This window comes from Chelon labrosus, assembly GCF_963514085.1.
Source record: "Chelon labrosus genome assembly, chromosome: 15".
Taxonomy (NCBI): domain Eukaryota; kingdom Metazoa; phylum Chordata; class Actinopteri; order Mugiliformes; family Mugilidae; genus Chelon; species Chelon labrosus.
This window is the reverse complement of record NC_140348.1, coordinates 7,094,377-7,113,425: the sequence shown is the minus strand read 5'-3', so window position 1 is coordinate 7,113,425 and position 19,049 is coordinate 7,094,377. Positions and strand designations below refer to the sequence as shown.

The 19,049-nt window shown below is 40.2% G+C and overlaps 1 protein-coding gene across 2 annotated transcripts in view; it reads left to right on the top strand.

Annotated features, from left to right (window-relative positions):
• Positions 1–17,504, top strand: part of peli1b (pellino E3 ubiquitin protein ligase 1b) — a 38,558-nt gene extending 21,054 nt beyond the window's left edge. The window contains exons 2-7 of one of the 2 annotated variants that reach the window (XM_084561268.1): positions 831–1,131; positions 6,768–6,897; positions 7,978–8,079; positions 8,447–8,644; positions 8,732–8,920; positions 13,120–17,504. In XM_084561268.1, coding sequence (XP_084417394.1) covers positions 1,049–1,131; positions 6,768–6,897; positions 7,978–8,079; positions 8,447–8,644; positions 8,732–8,920; positions 13,120–13,698 — 1,281 coding nt within the window. In that variant the 5' untranslated portion in view covers positions 831–1,048 and the 3' untranslated portion in view covers positions 13,699–17,504. Of the gene's footprint in view, positions 1–830; positions 1,132–6,767; positions 6,898–7,977; positions 8,080–8,446; positions 8,921–13,119 lie in introns of both variants that reach the window. The other variant, XM_084561267.1, reaches the window with a different exon arrangement.
• Positions 17,505–19,049: the final 1,545 nt, after the last annotated feature.

Here is a 19,049-nt window from a genome sequence, read left to right as displayed (position 1 = left end):
TTATTCATGTGTGGGTTTGCGTTCCTGTAGCAGAGTGGTATCCGGGGAATTGTATGAGAAATATTCTGCTTCATATGAGGAAGATTTCCGGGAAGAGAGCAGGTGAAATTTTTCTTTGGAAAGAATGCTAGTATTCTGCTCTTGAAGAACGGTCATGAGTTAAACCCTCAGTCTGTTTTAGGTTTCTCTAACAGGAAGTCCATCCTCTCCTTTTTTCCCACGCATTCTTTTCTGAGACATGCTCGTTTCTCTTCTTCTTTTCTGTGATTTTTGATGCGTGCATTTAGTAAGCTGTGTTTAAAAGGATGGCTTCAAGGGATGACTCAAAAAAATATTCAGTCTCATTTTAAGCCACATTAGGCTTATAGAGATAGTTTTGTGTCTTTATATTCCGTTCTCACAATTATTAAGTGCCCTAGGTCCCCTCTACATCTAGGCCCCTGACCTACTAGTAACTAAGAAAGGTGTGTTTTTTTGCTGCCATCAAGATGACAGTTGTTTCATCTTTTTAGTGACATTACAACACTGAGGTAAATAGTGGAAATGCAGCATTTACATTTGATTTGACCAACATAAAATGATTCCAGATGAGTTTGTTGAGCCTTCGGTCGTCAAACCTGCTGAGTCAAAGCACCCACTCATTCACATGAATAAGATGGCTGTGTTTTTCCATGCAGTCCTGTTGTTTGACCTTTATCAAACATGTATACTGCGTGGACTAAACCTGGACTCATGCAGCCTGACATTAGGTCACAAGAAATTGCATTTGAATCATTTAAGGCTAGTTTGAGTAAACACACTAATTTTTGTGTTAATCCTTTCTTTGGCAGGACAAGTGGAGCTGCGAGAGACGGGCACATGAAGCATGAAAGGGTGGAGCTGAGGCTCAGCTGACCCTACCCCTTCCTTCTCCTCCTTTCCCCCGTGCACCATTCGATCAACACCTCCCCCTCCCTTCCCCTCCTTTCCCCTTCCTGTCTCCCATCACCCTGTTGGATTTCACCCGTCGTTCGTCCCCTTCTCCTCAGACCTCCATCAGCCGTGCCCAATGTATTCCCCAGAGCAGGAAAACATCTCCACCACCTCCTCCACCAAAGTGCCAGTGAAGTACGGAGAGCTCATTGTGCTGGGGTAAGCAAAAACAAATAAGAGATACCCACCATTACATCCATTCACACACCTCTCTTCATTTGATTTACTGTTTTATATCTGCATCAGTAAATATCCTGAATTACAAGTATATTAAAAACATACATAAGAAGAAGTGTGAGGGTCACTTGAAGGGTTTGTAGAGTGAGACGGTCAAATTAAAATTATATAATGTTTAAACAGATGAAATAAGCAAATTCCAAATAAAGCAGCAGTGCAGAACTTTTATCTCTCCCTCCTGGCATTTAAAGTAATTACACAATCACTATTGACACATGCTGCCCCTCATTTCTTTCTCCTTCTCCTCTTTCAGCACTTTCCAATGAGGAAAAGCAATACTTACTGTAGACTGTGTTTATTCACTGTTAGGTGTCTTGTCCGGTTCAAATCGCTCTTGATTTTAAAGATTTGATATTGATTCATAAAATCTTCTGATCAGTTTCCTGTAGCTTCTTGTTAGAAATCTCTCGAGACTGGATTCGCACGACAAATCTTGTGAAACCATGTGATGAGGTTAGTTCACGTGTGAGGGAGATCCAAAACATGACAGAAGCTCCAACTCAGAGAGCACTGTCAACTCTGAAAGCTGATTGGATTTAAAAACTATGACAACAAAGAATAGCTGCATAAAAGCATTATGCATATGCAAGATCTGAAACTAGAGGTAAAATATTGTGGAAACTCCACAAATCTCTGGAACCAATGACAGCATTAGTTTTAGTTTTAAGTAAAATTGTTTTAAAACTGAAATATCTCTAAATGATCTTGAATCAAATCAGAAATGAACTGATTCAGGAAACTGGTAGCGATAGCAACAACCAAACTGATACAGTTGTTTGACATGTGACCTCAGGGGTGAACCCAGATTGAGCAACGGTGTTGTGAACGGCATTTTCTTTCCAAATAGAGAGTGGTGATGGCAAGAAGAGCTCTGTCCATACACTACCAATATTTTCATGTTCTGCTTTTGTCACAGATAAACATTTAGTTGGTTACCTAGAAAACCAGAGTCTTAAACAACCGTTGTTCTGTTTGATGCTAAGGGTGACTCACATTAAAGGCAGGAAATGCAAATGCTAGCAAATAAATGTAGATGTAACCCTTTAAGTTTAACAATAAAATAATTTGCTTTTCTAATGATATATCAGGAAGGTAAAGCCTTTGTTGGATCTTAGATGGCTACACACAAATGTTCTGCCGTCATACTTCATGGTTGTTTTCAAGAGAGTTCTGATAAACAGCAAAACCTAAATAACCCTGATACAGAAACACAGGCTGAACACAAAACTGCACACAATTTTTCGTTGTTGTTTAACCATAGCTTAGGAACAATGGAATTATACCGTGAGGGTTTAGAGGCCCTTCGATTTTTTAACCTTCTGTAACATCTTCTAACAATCTCAGTAGACAAAGTCTGTGGATGATTCAGTTAAAAAGCTGATGAAGAGAAATCAAACTGGAATGTGTTTCCAGAAAGCAACATAAACAGTAGGGATATTTTTGTCCAGCTGTACGGGGTCATGCACTGACAATACACATGAGTTAGAACTGAGTATTTTTGGAAGAAGAGATTAACCGCATTGCTTGATTCAACATAAGACGAGATCCGTTTTGGATGACAGCAGCAGCAGCGGATACTCATCTTAAACACCTCTTCTTTCCGCTGACGATGTGTTAAGTGATGTGTTTAGAACCAAGTCCACATAGTCAGCTGTAGGAAAAACCTTCCACTCCACCCTGCATCTCCAGCATGGAAGACATATAAGTGCACACCAATGTTCTCCAATAACAACTAACAGCGAAGGACCTCCTCTATCTTTCCTGTTTATTGCCCAAAGGGCTATTTTATTCCGCCCATCGTCCCAGCCCGCTCCACAGAGGAATGCAGATGTTGGAAAGACTCCTTACATGCTCGCATATACACAATTGTGCACATACACATTTGTCATGTCTCACCCAGACACACACAGATGGTTTCACAGCTGACTCACAGTTTGTTGTTGTGGGATGTGCTAGAGCGGTATTGTCAGGGAGATGACCGTGGAAATTTTCCCTAGTGGAAAAAAAGCCAGTGAGCAGTAAACGCTGTTCCATGTCTTTACAAGGGAGAACCTCAGTTTTCCGTTTTGCTGTGCGTTTTCCACTCCTAGTTTCTGATTCTAGGTCAAGCCACCCCCTTTTTAATAAGTCAACAGGGGGAACTCTTTGTTCCATCATGTGAGTAGTCACACTCTGCAAAGTAAGGCTACTCTTTAAACTTTTAAAGTCACTGAAACTGGATGTTTTGATAGTGGCCACCTAACCTTGATATCAGCACCACAGCCTATCCTTTTGACCCATCTCAGGGAAGTGAATACATCACCTAGACAGCCTGTTTGCTTCCATTAACCTCTACTGCTTGCTATATAAACACTTTAAGACAGTGAAACTGCAGGATGCTCCTTTTTTTCCAACACAGCCTTTCTGTAACCACAGACACTGAGAACACAATATTAAAGGGTGCAGGCATTGGTATTTGTAATAATTAGCACATCAAATAAGCATTTGGCTCTTCACAAGTCCGCTGTTTTCGATGTGGTTGCACCTTAAAGGTAGGGATGTCCCAATCAGTCATTTTAAAAATGCCTTGATTGGCCCGATACCGATTGGGAGGTCCCTACTTAAAGGTAACATTACTCACTCCTAAGAGGTGAAAAGCTGCTTCCATCTCACCAGGTGCAGCTAAATTGTTATTTTAGCTTTAATTCAAAGGCCCTCTTTAGGGTTTCCTGCATCATGTATGCCTTGTACTTTTTCATCTGCAAATAGTTGATCAGCAAAAAAAATGTGAGACAAGTGGCAGTGGAAGACTTATAAAAACATTCCTTCAAAGAAAGAAACACCAAGACTTTCAAATTGTTGGGAACAAGTGAAGAAGAGAAGCACAAATTGGTTAAAAAATACATTACACTCAATGACATATTAAACTCTTACATTTTAAGCACTGCAACCAACCCTTCTATCCTGAGGCAAATTACTCTCAATGCATAAATTAGCACGATGGATCAACACTTATTCTCTTATCATGACACTTAAATTTGGATCTAAATTTAGATCTTTGTACTTCTTATGGTAGGTTTTAGTTTGCTAGGTGGTTGTTTGCATTAAAAAAAATTGCAATAAATTATGTGAAAGCCAGCACAAAATACTTTTATGGTTTCTGCATGGAAATACCTTAGCTAACGTGACCCATCTGGATTTCTAGTCTATTTGTGACTCCTGTGTGACCAAGAACAGACTCACATTCACAAATACCAATAGATGGACCCGTCATCTTGTAGCACCGTGTCGTGTCTGACCTCTTCACTAACCTCAGTCCAACATTACCATGTTTGAAGCCCTGTAATGCTAATGGCCTAATCCAGAGGAATGCAGCAGCGTCTCCTGGGACAGTCTGTTTACAGGCGCTGGACATCCATGTGGAGTTTTTTAAACAGCAGTGACGTCACTGGATGCACTGCAGTCGCTCCATATCCACTTCTATCTGTGCATGCAGTAAGTCTTCAAACTTGCTGTTTGTATAGTAATTGTGTCTACAGGCGTGAATTTTATGTGTGGGTTTAATCCTCACATATGTCATACACTTTAACTGCAAATGTTCATTTCTGACAGATTTCTAATCACAGTTCCCTTCCACATAGAGTTTATTAAGTTCCACACTGTATGTGTTTAAGCAGCATCTGCCTTCAGTCTAATAACTCTTGTAATGTTAACACATGTAAACAGAGAAACAGAGTGACTCAGCCTTTAGCAATACTTATCCACACAGTCCGTCCTTGTGCTTTTATAAGTTTGCTGTATACGTCGCAACTTGTTGCTATATACTAAGCTTACTAAGCCTGTTACTAGCATTTGGAGACTTACACATACACAGAAGCCCCTTACTCTAACCCTAACTGTGTCAACTAACCATAATGTAAGTGTAACCTATCCCCTTAAACCCAGACTTAACTGGTTTTAACCCTCCAAATGTTGTGAGGCCCATAAAAATGGCCCCACAAGGACAACATATCTCCATAGCATTAGTATTCCACAAGAATCTGGCCCCACAGCTTAATAAAAACAAGAACACACACACACACTCAAGCTGCTTGCTAGTTGTTGGAAATAAAGAATACAGTTTATGTCATTTACTTTTTCCTAACTCTGCTTCTTCCTGTCTCAATGCATGAACAACCTGTTTATGCACACACTTATGGACACACTAGCTTGTTGCTAACGTCCATTTCACATTTGTTTTGAGAGTATTTAGATGCATGTATGTGCACGCACAGCGAGCACCGCTACCCTGAGAACCTGGTTTCAAACTTCCAGCAACACTTTGGGATTTCTCCAGCAGACTGCCCTGCCCTCTCTGGATACGGGCTAAACTTCACCATGGTTACGCTCTTGCCATGGTTACTCTTCCCAAACGTTGCCGTGACTGTTCCCTCTCCATGGTTACTCATAAACCCTCCCAGCGTTGATCTGCTCTCTCTGGGAAACATTGCGCTGCAGGCTGGGCCTCCTTACAACCTGTCTGTGCCGTCTTTACTGGACTCTGTACAGTGGGTGGGTTTGTTTCAGGAGTCTGATTGGTCAAACACACGGTCTAAATATGCTTAAAGAGCATGAATACTCTGCTGTGCCACTTAGAGACATTACACACGTCTGCAGTTTAAAATTGACCCTTTATTCCTGGGATCGTGTTATGCAATGTTTTATTTTATTTATTTTGTGCTAACTTAGTCTCATATTTAGTCTTCTTTTTGTAAGAACAAGACCACAAACTTAAACAATTAAAAATAACTGTGCAGACTTTTTCTGAGTTATCACATTCACTGAGTACAGTTACAGTATACCAGCGAAGAGTCCGTAACTTCTGTGGCTTCTGGCTGTCATAACAATGTTAAAGTAGCAAGCGGTGTTTATAAAGCTGCAGCACTGCTTGCAGGAATATCACTTCGCGCTGCTGACGGCTTATCTGAAACATGTGTGCGCAACGCAAAGAATGAAACATCTGTACATTCAGAGAGACACACCCAACATGCTTCTACCTGGAGAGTCAAAGAGCAGCTACGATACAAAGCACTGTAGACGTTTCAGAGGTCTCACAAACACACTGTTGATAACTGAGAGGAGATGATCAATGTCTTCTAAATGTTTTCTCTCTTTAGGTTATTAAGCGGAGACACGCACACACTCTCAGAGACACAACAGCACAGTGGCAGCGCTGTTGAGAGCCACAGAGACTCCATTCTGTCAGAGGGAACGCCTCTGTTTATTCTCCTTTCCTCGGCCATGTATCAGGCTAAATGAGTCTCTGTGTGTTTATTTTCTCAGCCTTTCTGGGGTTATGTTTGGAGGGCTTTGTTGTTTCTGAGGACACGATGTGCTTTTGTAAAAGAGTATGTATGAAAAGTATAGGCTGCTGTTTATGCATATGTGTAGTCCCAGGGGCACGGAGGGACAGAAAAGCTTTTTCCACAGTAACAGTTTTTCCAGTGTATTATAAAGCTGTCCACACAATAATACCCCATTGTTTTGTGTATCCATGAATGTTTGTGTTTATGTTTGTGTTTTTGTGTGTTTACGTGCAGGTACAATGGCTCTCTGCCCAACGGGGACCGAGGCCGGCGTAAAAGCCGCTTTGCACTTTGTAAGAGACCGAAAGCAAACGGGGTGAAACCCAGCACAGTTCACATCGCCTGCTCTCCACAAGCAGCCAAGGTAACACACACACACACACACACACACATACGGACACTCATATGCACACACAAACATAGCAAAACATGCTACATGCAACATCCTACAGATAGCTGAATAATCATCAAGTCCCACACTTCAGCAGAATCAGGCCTTTTTATTTATTGTGGTGATTTATTCTTCAAGTTTCTTCTAGTTTGATGAAATATTGGCAATGCACACATCCATAAAATATTTAATAATAGAAAATAAGCAACATTTTTCTGAACTCCTTTTCTTATGAACGGCTTTGTGGGTGTGTGATTGTGTTGTCTGACAACATCAAATAAAACACACCCAGATCATTGGTTTTGCCCATCGCTGCTCCACCAAAGGCTTTTGTAAAGCACAGCTTTGTTGTTGTGTGATATGCAACACCATGAGCAAGACAGGAAAAGGAAAAATCTCACCAAACCCTCCCTGAGTTAGCAAAAGTAGAAAGACCAGCAGGTACAAAGCTTTGTTGAAGTTTTAAAAGGTATTTGAAAGTTTTTGGTTTTGCAAAGAATTAACTGGAACACTGATGGTTTATATGTGAGAAGCAAACGTAAATGGTCCAGTTGAAGGTAACTTAGCGTACTCTTGCAAAATCCCGCGAAGCCCATGTTCATGTGTTTCCATCATCAGTTACAGCACTGCCCAGAAATCCTCCAAAACCTCTTAAATGATCAGGAAATTGTAAGGTGTGCTTTTTTGGTTTCACATCTGTTCTTAATGTGTTCGCTGCAGACACACATTTTACTCTCTCACTCCGTCACGCACACACAGACCAGGATTTTAGCTGCGGTAATTTGAAAAGTCTGGAAGAATGATTGTATTCTTCTGTCTTGTGGGTGGTCCTGACTGACCGAAGAGATGTTAGGTCCAGTTACTGACTACATAGCTGGTGTCTTCACCCACTCCACCCTCCCTGTGTTCTCTTTAAGGAGCACTGAGCAGATGTCAGGTGTTTTTGCTATAAAACATGTCCGGGCTCAATCTACTTGTGAATTTAAAGGGTTTGTTCTGTCTCTCTGTACCTTCTCTGTCACCATCTATCCTTTATTCCTTCTGTCTTAACAGGCCATAAGCAACAAAGACCAGCACAGCATCTCTTACACTCTGTCTCGAGCCCAGACGGTGGTGGTGGAGTACACCCATGACAGCAATACAGACATGTTCCAGGTAACCAGCCCAGACGTTTATAACCAATTTACAGTCCTTAATTTTTCCACTTCACTGCTCCTCTTACTTGTACTGATTAAATAGAGATTAGTAACAGAGCTGGACCTTTAATAAGTGTGGAGGTTTTTAAATTTTAAGGGCCATGACAGACCAACCCAGATGTTTTCATGGGTTGTGTTGTCGTTGAATGTCTGTGACTTTAGTTCTTAGAATTAAAAAATGCCTGGTATGTTACAGTAGTGGTGGTGCTGTTGATTCCACTACTTACATGTTCTCTAACATTTCTTGCTGTGAAAAGCTTGCTAAAAATTATTCACTGTTTTCATTCTCAGTAAATTTCTGTACTACATTTTTCTACTTTCACCAGATTGGTCGGTCAACAGAGAGTCCGATAGACTTCGTAGTGACAGACACGGTGGCGGGCAGCCAGAGTAATGCCGACACACAATCGGTCCAGAGCACCATCTCTCGCTTTGCCTGTCGCATCATGTGCCAGCGCACGCCGCCTTACACTGCGCGCATCTATGCCGCAGGCTTCGACTCCTCTAAGAACATCTTCCTTGGGGTGAGTAGTGTTTCATCTTGGGCTTTAGGCAGACATTTTAATTGTTCTTGTCTTGATCACACCTTCGCATATTTGTATTTACTTCAGGAGAAAGCTGCTAAGTGGAAGACTTCTGATGGACAAATGGACGGGCTAACCACTAACGGCGTGCTGGTGATGCACCCTCGCAACGGCTTCACCCAGGACTCCAAACCGGGTGTCTGGAGAGAGATCTCTGTCTGCGGTAATGTCTTCACGCTGCGAGAAACCCGCTCAGCGCAGCAGCGGGGAAAGATGGTGAGAAAACATTATCTTTAGCTCTGCTGATCTTTGGCTTTTGTAGTTGCTCAATGCTCCATGAACTAGTCAGCATCTTTTTTATGCTGAAAAGGGAATTTGCATCAGAAATCATGTTCTGAAAGCAGCGAGAGCATTGACTGAATATAAGGATGGACATACCCTCTGTGATGTCAACTATCTGAGTAGTTCCTGAGTGGTGGATTTCAGTGTAGTGATTTCGGCTGTCGCCATCTTGCAACTCCTGGTTAATTCAAAAATGAGCAAAGAGATGAAGCATGTCTGGAGCTGGGCCAGACAGGTAGTGACTAAAAGCAGCCCCATTCTTTATTAAGAAGCTAATTATGTTTAAATAATTTAAACAAGTGTATTATATAAAAAAAATTCATCCCCACACAGACATATCTGTAAACATTCTGCTATAAAGTTGAACATTTTAATATGGAGGTTTCTGTGTAAGCTTTCAGGATTGACTCACTTTTGGAGCCACAGTGTTAGTGGCACTTGGTGATTTTCCACTCATTCTTGAATGAGAAACAAACCATGAGCTACAAACTCACATGTAGAATGAAGCTGCAGGCACAGCTAGTAATTCTTTGTAGGTTCATTATCCTGCCCACACATGTTGTCATGTGGTTCATTATATTACATTACATTATGTTATAAAAAAATAATAATAATTTGTAATAGCCACTTTAAAATGTTAGTATATGAGCTTGGTGATTTCTGTCGGTGCTGCAATTTTCAATTAAGGTGAAAATTTGCAAATCACTTTTCTTCAATATTTCTCTCTCGCATCCATTCCTTCACACTTTGTCACACTTGTAGACCACAACATCGGCCTTCAGGCAGCAGGAGGCCAGTCTGAGCTTAACACCAGCAGGGGGTTACCGTGATGCCATCTTCATGGCAACGGGTCTGTATGCCAAAGCTGTTTGTAACCAGACCGTGTAAGAGATCCTCCAGCTGACGTCATAGTCTCTCACCCAATCAGAGGCCTCCTGTTGTCTCATAGGCCTCTTGAAGCTTTTATCTGATTGGATTTAGGATGCTGGTTTAATTAGGTCTTTGTTTTTTCTCCTCCTCTTGCTCCATGTTTCTGTACACAACACACATATCATCAACTGCAAGCACACTGTCAGCAGTTGTGATATTATTATCAACCGTTGCACCTGTTCTCAAGTCTCTCCACCGCGGCACAAATTAACCACCATTCCCTTATCTCCACATGCCCTTTTTACCATCCATGTGTGCATCATCCACTACTATAAACCACTCATTATTTCACAGCTGATTGACTGTTTAGATTGTTAGCTGTGGGAAAGCACATTTTCCATCATGCATGGTGAGAGAACATGATAGGGTTTAATTGTCTGACAGGAGTGGGTACTGCTGTGATAACATTTGAGGTTTTTGGATATAATTTAAGGATCTCTTGTAAGTCTAGCAAATATTTAGTAAGTTTACAGTTAAAGTAGATTTAGCGTACACTCTCTTGAGTGAAAATGAATGCGTTCAGATAAAGCCGATGGTTTCCAGCCCCAAAGCTGTTTGAAAAATGTTCAAAGCCTGATCTCATAAAGACACCGAAAATGTTCTAAAATCAGTACCACGACAGCTGTTGATCGTATTGTGTTCTTTGTGGAGGCTGTGGTTACTATTTAACTGTGATGTCTATATGTGCTCCATCTGACATTTGTCCTGCACTGAGAAAAATGTTTTCGGCTGACAGTGATCCTAACATTTCAAATATGCCTGGATCGGCCCCGCTACTGATCGGGACATCCCTAGTTTTGTTTCTTATTTACCCGACAAATCCTCATACTTCTGTTTCTTGAGCCAAACAATCATTCAACAGAGAAAAGTGCATGTTGTCCTCATTCTTCATTACATGTAGTAGAAGTGGCTGCTGTGAGGGAAAACTGCAGCGATAGAAAAGAACATGGAGATATTTCCACAATATTCAATTATTTTGATTTCTAAAGGGTTAACCTTCACAAATAAATGACAGAAACAAATCTCTTTCAGCTTACCCCCTAAGGTTAAGGTTAACAACTCTCTAAATGGGAGAACAGCCTTCCTTTAGTGGAGGTTGAGATCTGAAAGATTCTGATTGAATGGTGGGGAAAAAAGACAGAAAAGAGACAATAGATTAGATTAAAATATTTCACGAATATAAGATTTTAGTTTGAGAGCATTTGTTCCTTAAAATATAAAGCTGTAATCACCAGTTATTGTGTGGTAAAGATGTGTCGGACACCTTGCCAGCAGGGCAGCTGATTACATTTTCAGATCGACACAAGGTTTAAACCAGCATAATCTGAAATATTTTACAGTCTCTCGCTCTCTCTCTCTCTCTCTCTCACACACACACACACACACACACACACACACACACACACAGACACACAGTGATTTGCATTGAACCTGCTGTGGAGGCATTTGTGCAGGATAATAAAAAGAGTGCAGTTTCTGAGCTCCTGCTGTGTTTAATACAACCTTTTGTACTGGTAAATAATCTGCGTCAGTGTAATTAAATAAAATGTAGTGGCAAGAGCTCGTCAACGTTTAAACGGACTGAATCGACCCAGAGGAAGTCTTTCTCGAGTGTGACTACATAATGTGTCATCTTTAAGGTTAATGACTCAAGGAACTCTTTAGCAAACTCTTACCCGTTCTGGTTGAGCATCTTTTTGACCAGCAGTAGAAAGACTGGAGTCTTCAGATGCTGCCTCGCTGATGAATAGATACATGCAGGTCACCAAGAGCGGCATGTTAGCCAGAAATGAGTTCGCCCCAAGACCTCATACCACCAAGACCTCAATGATCTCATCAAAGGGCCAGGGGGCTGCCCCTGCCCTCACCTCTTCTTTTTTAAAAATAGTCTGTTGTATGTTTTAGATCTTTCACAAAATTTCCTCTGTTTTTCCCCACCCTGTTGTCCTTGGGTTATCAAAACATGGAGTTTCCCACCAAGTCAAACCAAGTGCTTCCTCAAGTGGTTTACAAAATTTTCCAGCAGCTTCCTCTCCTGCCTCACCCCCCACCCCCCACCCCCACATCATCTTTCCTCCAGCTGTCAGTCCCCCGCATCCTCCCTGAAACACTCATCTGTTTATGTTACACTGCCACCTGCTGTACCAGACAGGAACTGCAAACCTCAGAGTTAATAACATCTATTATGGAGCCTGGCCCAGCATGTATATGGAGAGACAGTGGACCCTTGACAATAAAATCAGTTGGTAATATTCAGTATGACTAGATTTTGACATTCAGTCCCCAGAGGCTAAACCCTAAGGCAGCTTGTATTTTTTCATTTAAAGTTACATATCGTTAGCCTCATAGCATAATTGCCTAAGTCATATTTTCGGAAAACAAGAAAAAACACATATTTTATTGATATTGTAACAGTGGCCAAAAAATGACTTAGGCAATTATGCTATGAAGCTAACGATATTGTGAATTTAGAAAATTGATTTATACATACCCATCCACATATAAAGAGATTCTCTCATCATCCATCTCTTTGTAGCTGACAGTTGGTTGCTAGTGGACTTTCCAGGCTCTCGTTGTCTAGTTAATAGTATGTTTGTATGTGTTTTGAAGCAAAACAAGCAATTGTAAATGTATATTGCTACCATATAGACAGGGCAAGCTCTTCAGCCAGCACTACTAGACCAAGTTACTGATTTCCTGATTTGATCCAATTCCAGTTTAACAACCGTTTTACTTAAAACTAAAACTAATGTCATTGGTTTCTGTTTTGGCTCTCCCTCACATGTGGACTAAACTCTGTGATATGTCTCGCGAGATTTGTTGACATTTCTAACGAGATGATGCAAGGAATAGCAAGTATTTAAAAAATCAGTCCAAGGATTTTGTGAATCAATATTGCGTCTGTCAAATCAAGATTGTTTTGAATCGGAAAATTGAAAATCTGCCCGTGTGAACAACCCTTAAGACAAACACAAGTTATGAATACTTTAATACCAAGAATTAAAAACTTTAGCAGCTAAGTTCATTCCAAGTCATTTCTTTTGAAGAAACTCTGCCTCTTGGCTCTCATATAGACCCAGAGACTGATGATCTCAGTATTTGTGAAGATCCAGGCTCCACTTCTGAGTGTAATATCATCTGGCTCTTGTTTGATATTTCATTATTTCAAGGTATAACCTTCTGTCTCTTATTCTTTGTTCCAGGTGGAGACTGAGTCTCAGGAGCTTGTCGATGGCTCTCTCATTGACCTTTGCGGTGCGACCCTGTTATGGCGCACTGCTGAAGGCCTGGCCCGCACTCCCACTCTCAAACACCTGGAGGCGCTGCGGCAGGAGATCAATGCGGCCCGTCCACAGTGTCCCGTGGGCTTCAACACTTTGGCCTTCCCCTCCATGCGTCGCAAGGACACGCCGGACGAGAAGCAGCCCTGGGTCTACCTCCAGTGTGGCCACGTGCATGGGTATCACAACTGGGGCAACCACCGCGAGGAGAGGGAGGGCCGGGAGGGCCGGAGCAGGGAGTGTCCCATGTGCCGGGCTAAAGGGCCGTACGTGCCCCTGTGGCTGGGCTGCGAGGCGGGCTTTTACGTGGATGCAGCACCGCCCACTCACGCCTTTAACCCCTGCGGCCACGTTTGTTCAGAGAAGACAGCGGCGTTCTGGAGTCAGATCCCGCTGCCGCACGGCACACACACCTTCCACGCCGCTTGTCCCTTCTGTGCCCAACAGCTGACTGGCGAGCACGGCTACGTCAGACTCATCTTCCAGGGACCCCTTGACTAGCAGGAGAAACCTCCTAGCATCCTTTGGAGGACGCAGGGCAAGGAGGTTTTGTCCGGACGCTGATTTAAGACAGGGACCTACTCAGATTTGTTTTCCTTCCCCTGCGGTTAAGATATAAACTTTTTCTCCTTCTCATTTTTAAGTGACCTTTGTATTGCTTTTTCATGAATGACAACAAAGATTTCTATATTTTCATGTGAAACCAGAGAAATGAAAACCAAACAAAGAACACTGCTGGGTAAACTTTTTGCGTTTGTTTCCCGAAAAAGAACTTTCACAACAGTATTTATCTAAATTACTAACATACCGTAGCGCAAACCTACGGTTTTTATTCATGTTTATTGTTGCAATATACATCTGTGTACATGTCTTAGAGCTAATTTAAAAAAAGATGTTTATTTATGTCCCAGGATCCACCGCTCCATACTATATCTGTCAGATATGCCTGAAACTATTTAGCATCTTAATTTGAAAGTTCAGTATATTGTTAATCAGATATAACGTTTTCTGAGGGTTTTCTTTCTGTCTTTACCGCTCGTTCGCCCTCTCAGATCTGTTTGTTGTATTTATACACCCCGTCCTCTGGCGTGTGCGCTCACATCGTGTGTTGACCCTTGAGTTATTCTTTCCTCTCATTACTTACATTCAAAGCAATAGATTTGGAACAGAAACCTCCTGAAGCATTATGGGAGTCTTCGACGCGTCTTTGTTAACGCTCAGGCAGCCCGAACGATTGCTCCCTCCCTTTAAAGTCAGAGTGAAATGTCTCTGTTAGCCACGATAATGCAGCCATGTAGCTAATGTCACACATCATGCAGACACGCACACACTAACTAGGCCTGATTAAACACTTTAACTTATTTTTGTTACAGAAACACAGTGGTCAGTTATTGGTTTATTCTCCTTTATCGCTTTGATGGTCAGGACCTTCCTGCACAGTCATAGATGGACTGATACAATAGCAGTATTCTGATCTACAACAACAACAGTAATGTCACATTCTTTTGTTGTCTCCATAAATAATTGTGTACCCCTATATTAGGCTGATGCACGATGGGTTTTATTTTGAAAATCAAAAATTCAGACATGAATTTAAAACGACTGAAAGTTCAGATCAATTCAGGAAGTCCTGCATGTGATACGAGACAAGCAAGCAACAAACACACACACACACACACAAAAAATCTGTAGCTGTTCGACTCAGGTTTGACTCACACAGACACACTGACCACTTTAAATTATCTTTATGGATGTGTGTGTGCGCTCACCAGGGCTTCATGTTACACTCATTTGCCAGTTCATTATGTACACTAGTGAATTCATTATAAATCTTGTTGAAGGTTATGTTTGTCAGCATTAGGTTAAAGTAACTTTGAGAGCTATGCTTTCATTTCAGAGGCTGTGGTTTGTAGTACTGTTGAAATGTGTTGTAACAAAACATGTCTCTATTATTTTGACAACCCCATTTTAGTCAGTGGGCTTGGCTAAATATCAGAAACTACATCCTCCAAAATGATCATCCAGGTGAATTACCTCCTTTCTGACACTGTTTCTGCTGGACATTAGAACAGTCATAAAGATCAAATTTAGTGTAGGATTGTTATATTAGAATGTATTTTCACTCGTGTACTTAATGTTTTGGCAAGTGTGTGTCGATGTCTTAGCAGTTTAGGGCAAACAAGGTCAAAATATCAGGATTGTCTTCATTTAACATTTTTATGTTGTTCTTTTCAGGTGCAATGTCACAGACAGACATTCTCAGCAGTATTTAATTTATGTTCAAATAGGGAAAGGGTGTTACGTCTGGAGTTCCAGTGGCCATAGATTTTCAATTAAATATTTCGACATCTACATGCAAATTACAGGACAAAAACAAAGATCTGTGTAAGATCAATTTATAAGTAGCAGAATCTGAAACTTGGTCCCAAAATTTATACTTCAGACAGATTTATACTGTATATAACTAAATATGTATAACTTCGAAGTGTAAGGTGCTAAAGTTAGCATGCTAATACAAGAGGTCAGACAGTTACTCGCCTTGAATCAAATATTTGATATTAAGAGTTTAAGATCGAGTTTGTTCCCCCAAACTGTTCTTTTTTTAAAGCCATCTTCCAGTGCCTGACGCAGCACTGATGTCCTTTTTACGTATTGGTTTGCTTTTAACTGGATAGCACCAGAGAGGTTTCTTCTTTGCAACCGATTTACACATACATTTAAAGCTGCCTATAACTGAAACTTGTGAGCTTGTGGTTATGACATGGGGCTAACTGTTAGCATGCTAGCGAGCAGTTAACTTGATGTAGGGAATGCAAAGGGATGATTAAAGGATGATTTTCCTCTGACATACTATAAACTTATGAAGAAAAAAATGATATGACCAAATTATATTAACTCTTCTGAAAAAGGCAGACAAATCTGTTTGTCTGTTATGAGGTTGTAAATCTCAGATGGCGCCGTTCATTTGAGAGTTTACTTTGTAAACATGACACCGTTTAAAGGCAGCATAAGTCCCAACTAAACACACATTAGACCCATTAAACACACTTTAGATTAATAATTCGATTTAGAGTTACTAAACTAGCTAATATTTACTAAGAATTTAGGAATAATTAGTGAAACCCAATCAGTCTGCTGAGGAAAACCCTGTCATTTGATTGAAAGCTGCTAAAGAGCTTTGAGGAGACAGTCCTTATATTTTGAGCTTTGAAAGCACAGATCCTTCTGCTACATACCCACAACACATTTGACGCTACTAACGAGACTCGAACTGTAGAAACCTGTGAAGCAGCTTTACTGACCAGAGTCTCAGGTCTGCATGAGCTCTGAACACGGTCCTATCTGCAGGTATAAGTTGTGTGTGTTTGTGTGTGACTGTAATTTATGCATCACGATGATTGTATGTTTGCGTGTGTTCATCTGTCCATATAGTAGCTCTCCTCAGATCTTTGTCAGTATCCTCAGACTGCAACTCACTAACTCACCTCAGGGAGAAAACATTGACCTGTGTCTCGTCTACAAAAACACAAACAACTTATAATACAAAAAACATGAAGAAATCCGTTCTGGATTTTTGGATATTTGCCTCAACTTCACCCAGTCTTGTTTAGGTTTCATTTCATGGACTCTGTGGATAAAGTGTGCGATTAAGGGCTTCCCTCTGTGTCCGAAATGTTTTTATGTCCACCCCAGTTTTTACACGATCACACACACGAGTCTGTCTGTCCGTCCGTCTGTTCGTCCCTCTGTCCTGTGCTCTCCACGCTCTCCTGTTCTGGAGAGTCTTTGTGCTTGTAAAAGGCGAAGAGCAAAGAATGTTTCCAGCAAAACACTTTTTTGTAACAACTTTAAACAATAAAGTGTAAAAGTGACACGTTTTGCAGCGTGTTGAGTTTTATTTTTTTGTTTACATCACCAGCATCATGTTTGTATTTATATTTTGTTTGTGTAGCTGCTTACAAATAACAAACAGAAGTGGATACCTCTGACTTCAGATTTCTGTCAGTCACACCGAGATTTTCTTCCTATCTGAGGTGTGCAGCTTGTCATTTAACTAATCCAATATATTTTTTGAACATGTGCGATATATGTAGCCACAGACAAAAAAGAAAATAAGAGAACTGTTTGTTCATTTGCAACATAAAGAAGGAAGTTAATTACATAGAAAAGTTCAAAACTTTGTGGAAAATACAGTATATACCACTCTGAAGTAGTAAAAATATTACCAACAGCCTGATTTTTATTGAACAAAAACACCAGTTGGCACCTCTGAAACTAAATAGGTAATATGTTTAAATGTTGCTTGTTTAATGTGCACATAGTATTTTGAAGCCATGCTGTGCTAATGATGCAAGCCAACAAAATCCACTGGATATTTCAACAAATATTTGATAGATTGATGTGAAACTTTGTTCAAACATTCATGTACCACTCATAGGCCAGTGAACAAATGAATTTCCTTTACCCAGAATGAACATTTGAGTTTTGTTTCAAAATCAAAACAAAGATGGCCGTCTGCAAGCTACATGGTTGGTAAACAGAATTGCATGTTAACACTTTGCTAAACCCTTAGCTTTTACTCTAGCATCATCATCCAATCAAAAGTACTCTTTACACTGATTTATGACCAAACATTCCTCAAAGATATAGCTATCTATCATGCTAACAGCATGCTAATAATTGCTAGTTAGCAATAGTTAGTTATAGAAATATAACTAACTAGACCATGCTATTGTCAACTAACAGTTAAAAGGGATGTTAGCATTGATATTGTGAACACATTAGCTCAAATATTGCCTACTACTATACAGTATATTAAACACTGTAAAATCTTTGCTAAACTCTTAACTTTTCCTATAGCATAGTCACACAATATATTAGAAGCATCCTAAGGGTTGAAGATGGCTTAAAACTTAAGCACTTTCCTAAACTCTTGGCTAAATATAATTCTTTATTTATAATTATAATAGGTGTTTTGTTAACTAGCAATATATTAGCATGCCAATAGTTGAATGTGACGTGTTAGGACTATTATTGCAAACATATTTGCTAAATCATTGTCTCTTATTATAAAAACACTGTAAACACTTTTCTAAACTCTTAACTTTTACTCTTGCTCTATCGCTAGGTCAAACTTACTCATAATACTTTGGTTTATGGCTAAATATTCCTATGATATATTGCTAACTAGCAACTGTTAGAATGCTAACACGTAAACGTGGCATGTTACTCTATAAACCCATTAGCTTAAAAGTGTCCTTCTATATGTATAAACACTGTAAATACTAAATCCTAATCATTTTCTTGAGCGCCACAATCAGGTTGAAATAACTCTTTCCACTTTGATTTATGACTATGATTTATTGCTAACTAACACTTATTAGCATGTTAACAGCTCAAGATGACATATTAGAGCTGGTATTGGAAACACATTAGCTTTAATAATTGCCTCTTACGTTATATGAACACTGCCAACTCTTTGGTTAACCCCCAATCTTTCCTTGAGTTCTATCATCTTTTGAAAATAACTTCGGCTACATATTCTTGACTTAGAGCTAACTTGCAATTCTGGCATTCTAATAGATGAGGATGGCATATTAGCATCTTCAGCATGTAAAAATAATAAATCAAATATTGCCCTCTAAAGCCATTATCAGATCTAAATTTCTTTTTCTTTTTTGTTTGTGACTAAATATTACTGATTGCTAACTAGCAGTTATTAGCATGCTAACACCTGAAGGTGTCATTTTAGCATTGGTATGGAAGACATCAAATTTTCCTCCTTGGTGAATTAAGTAAATAGAAATCTGTTAAAATACCGATTATGTGTTACAGCTAAACTTTCCTATCAC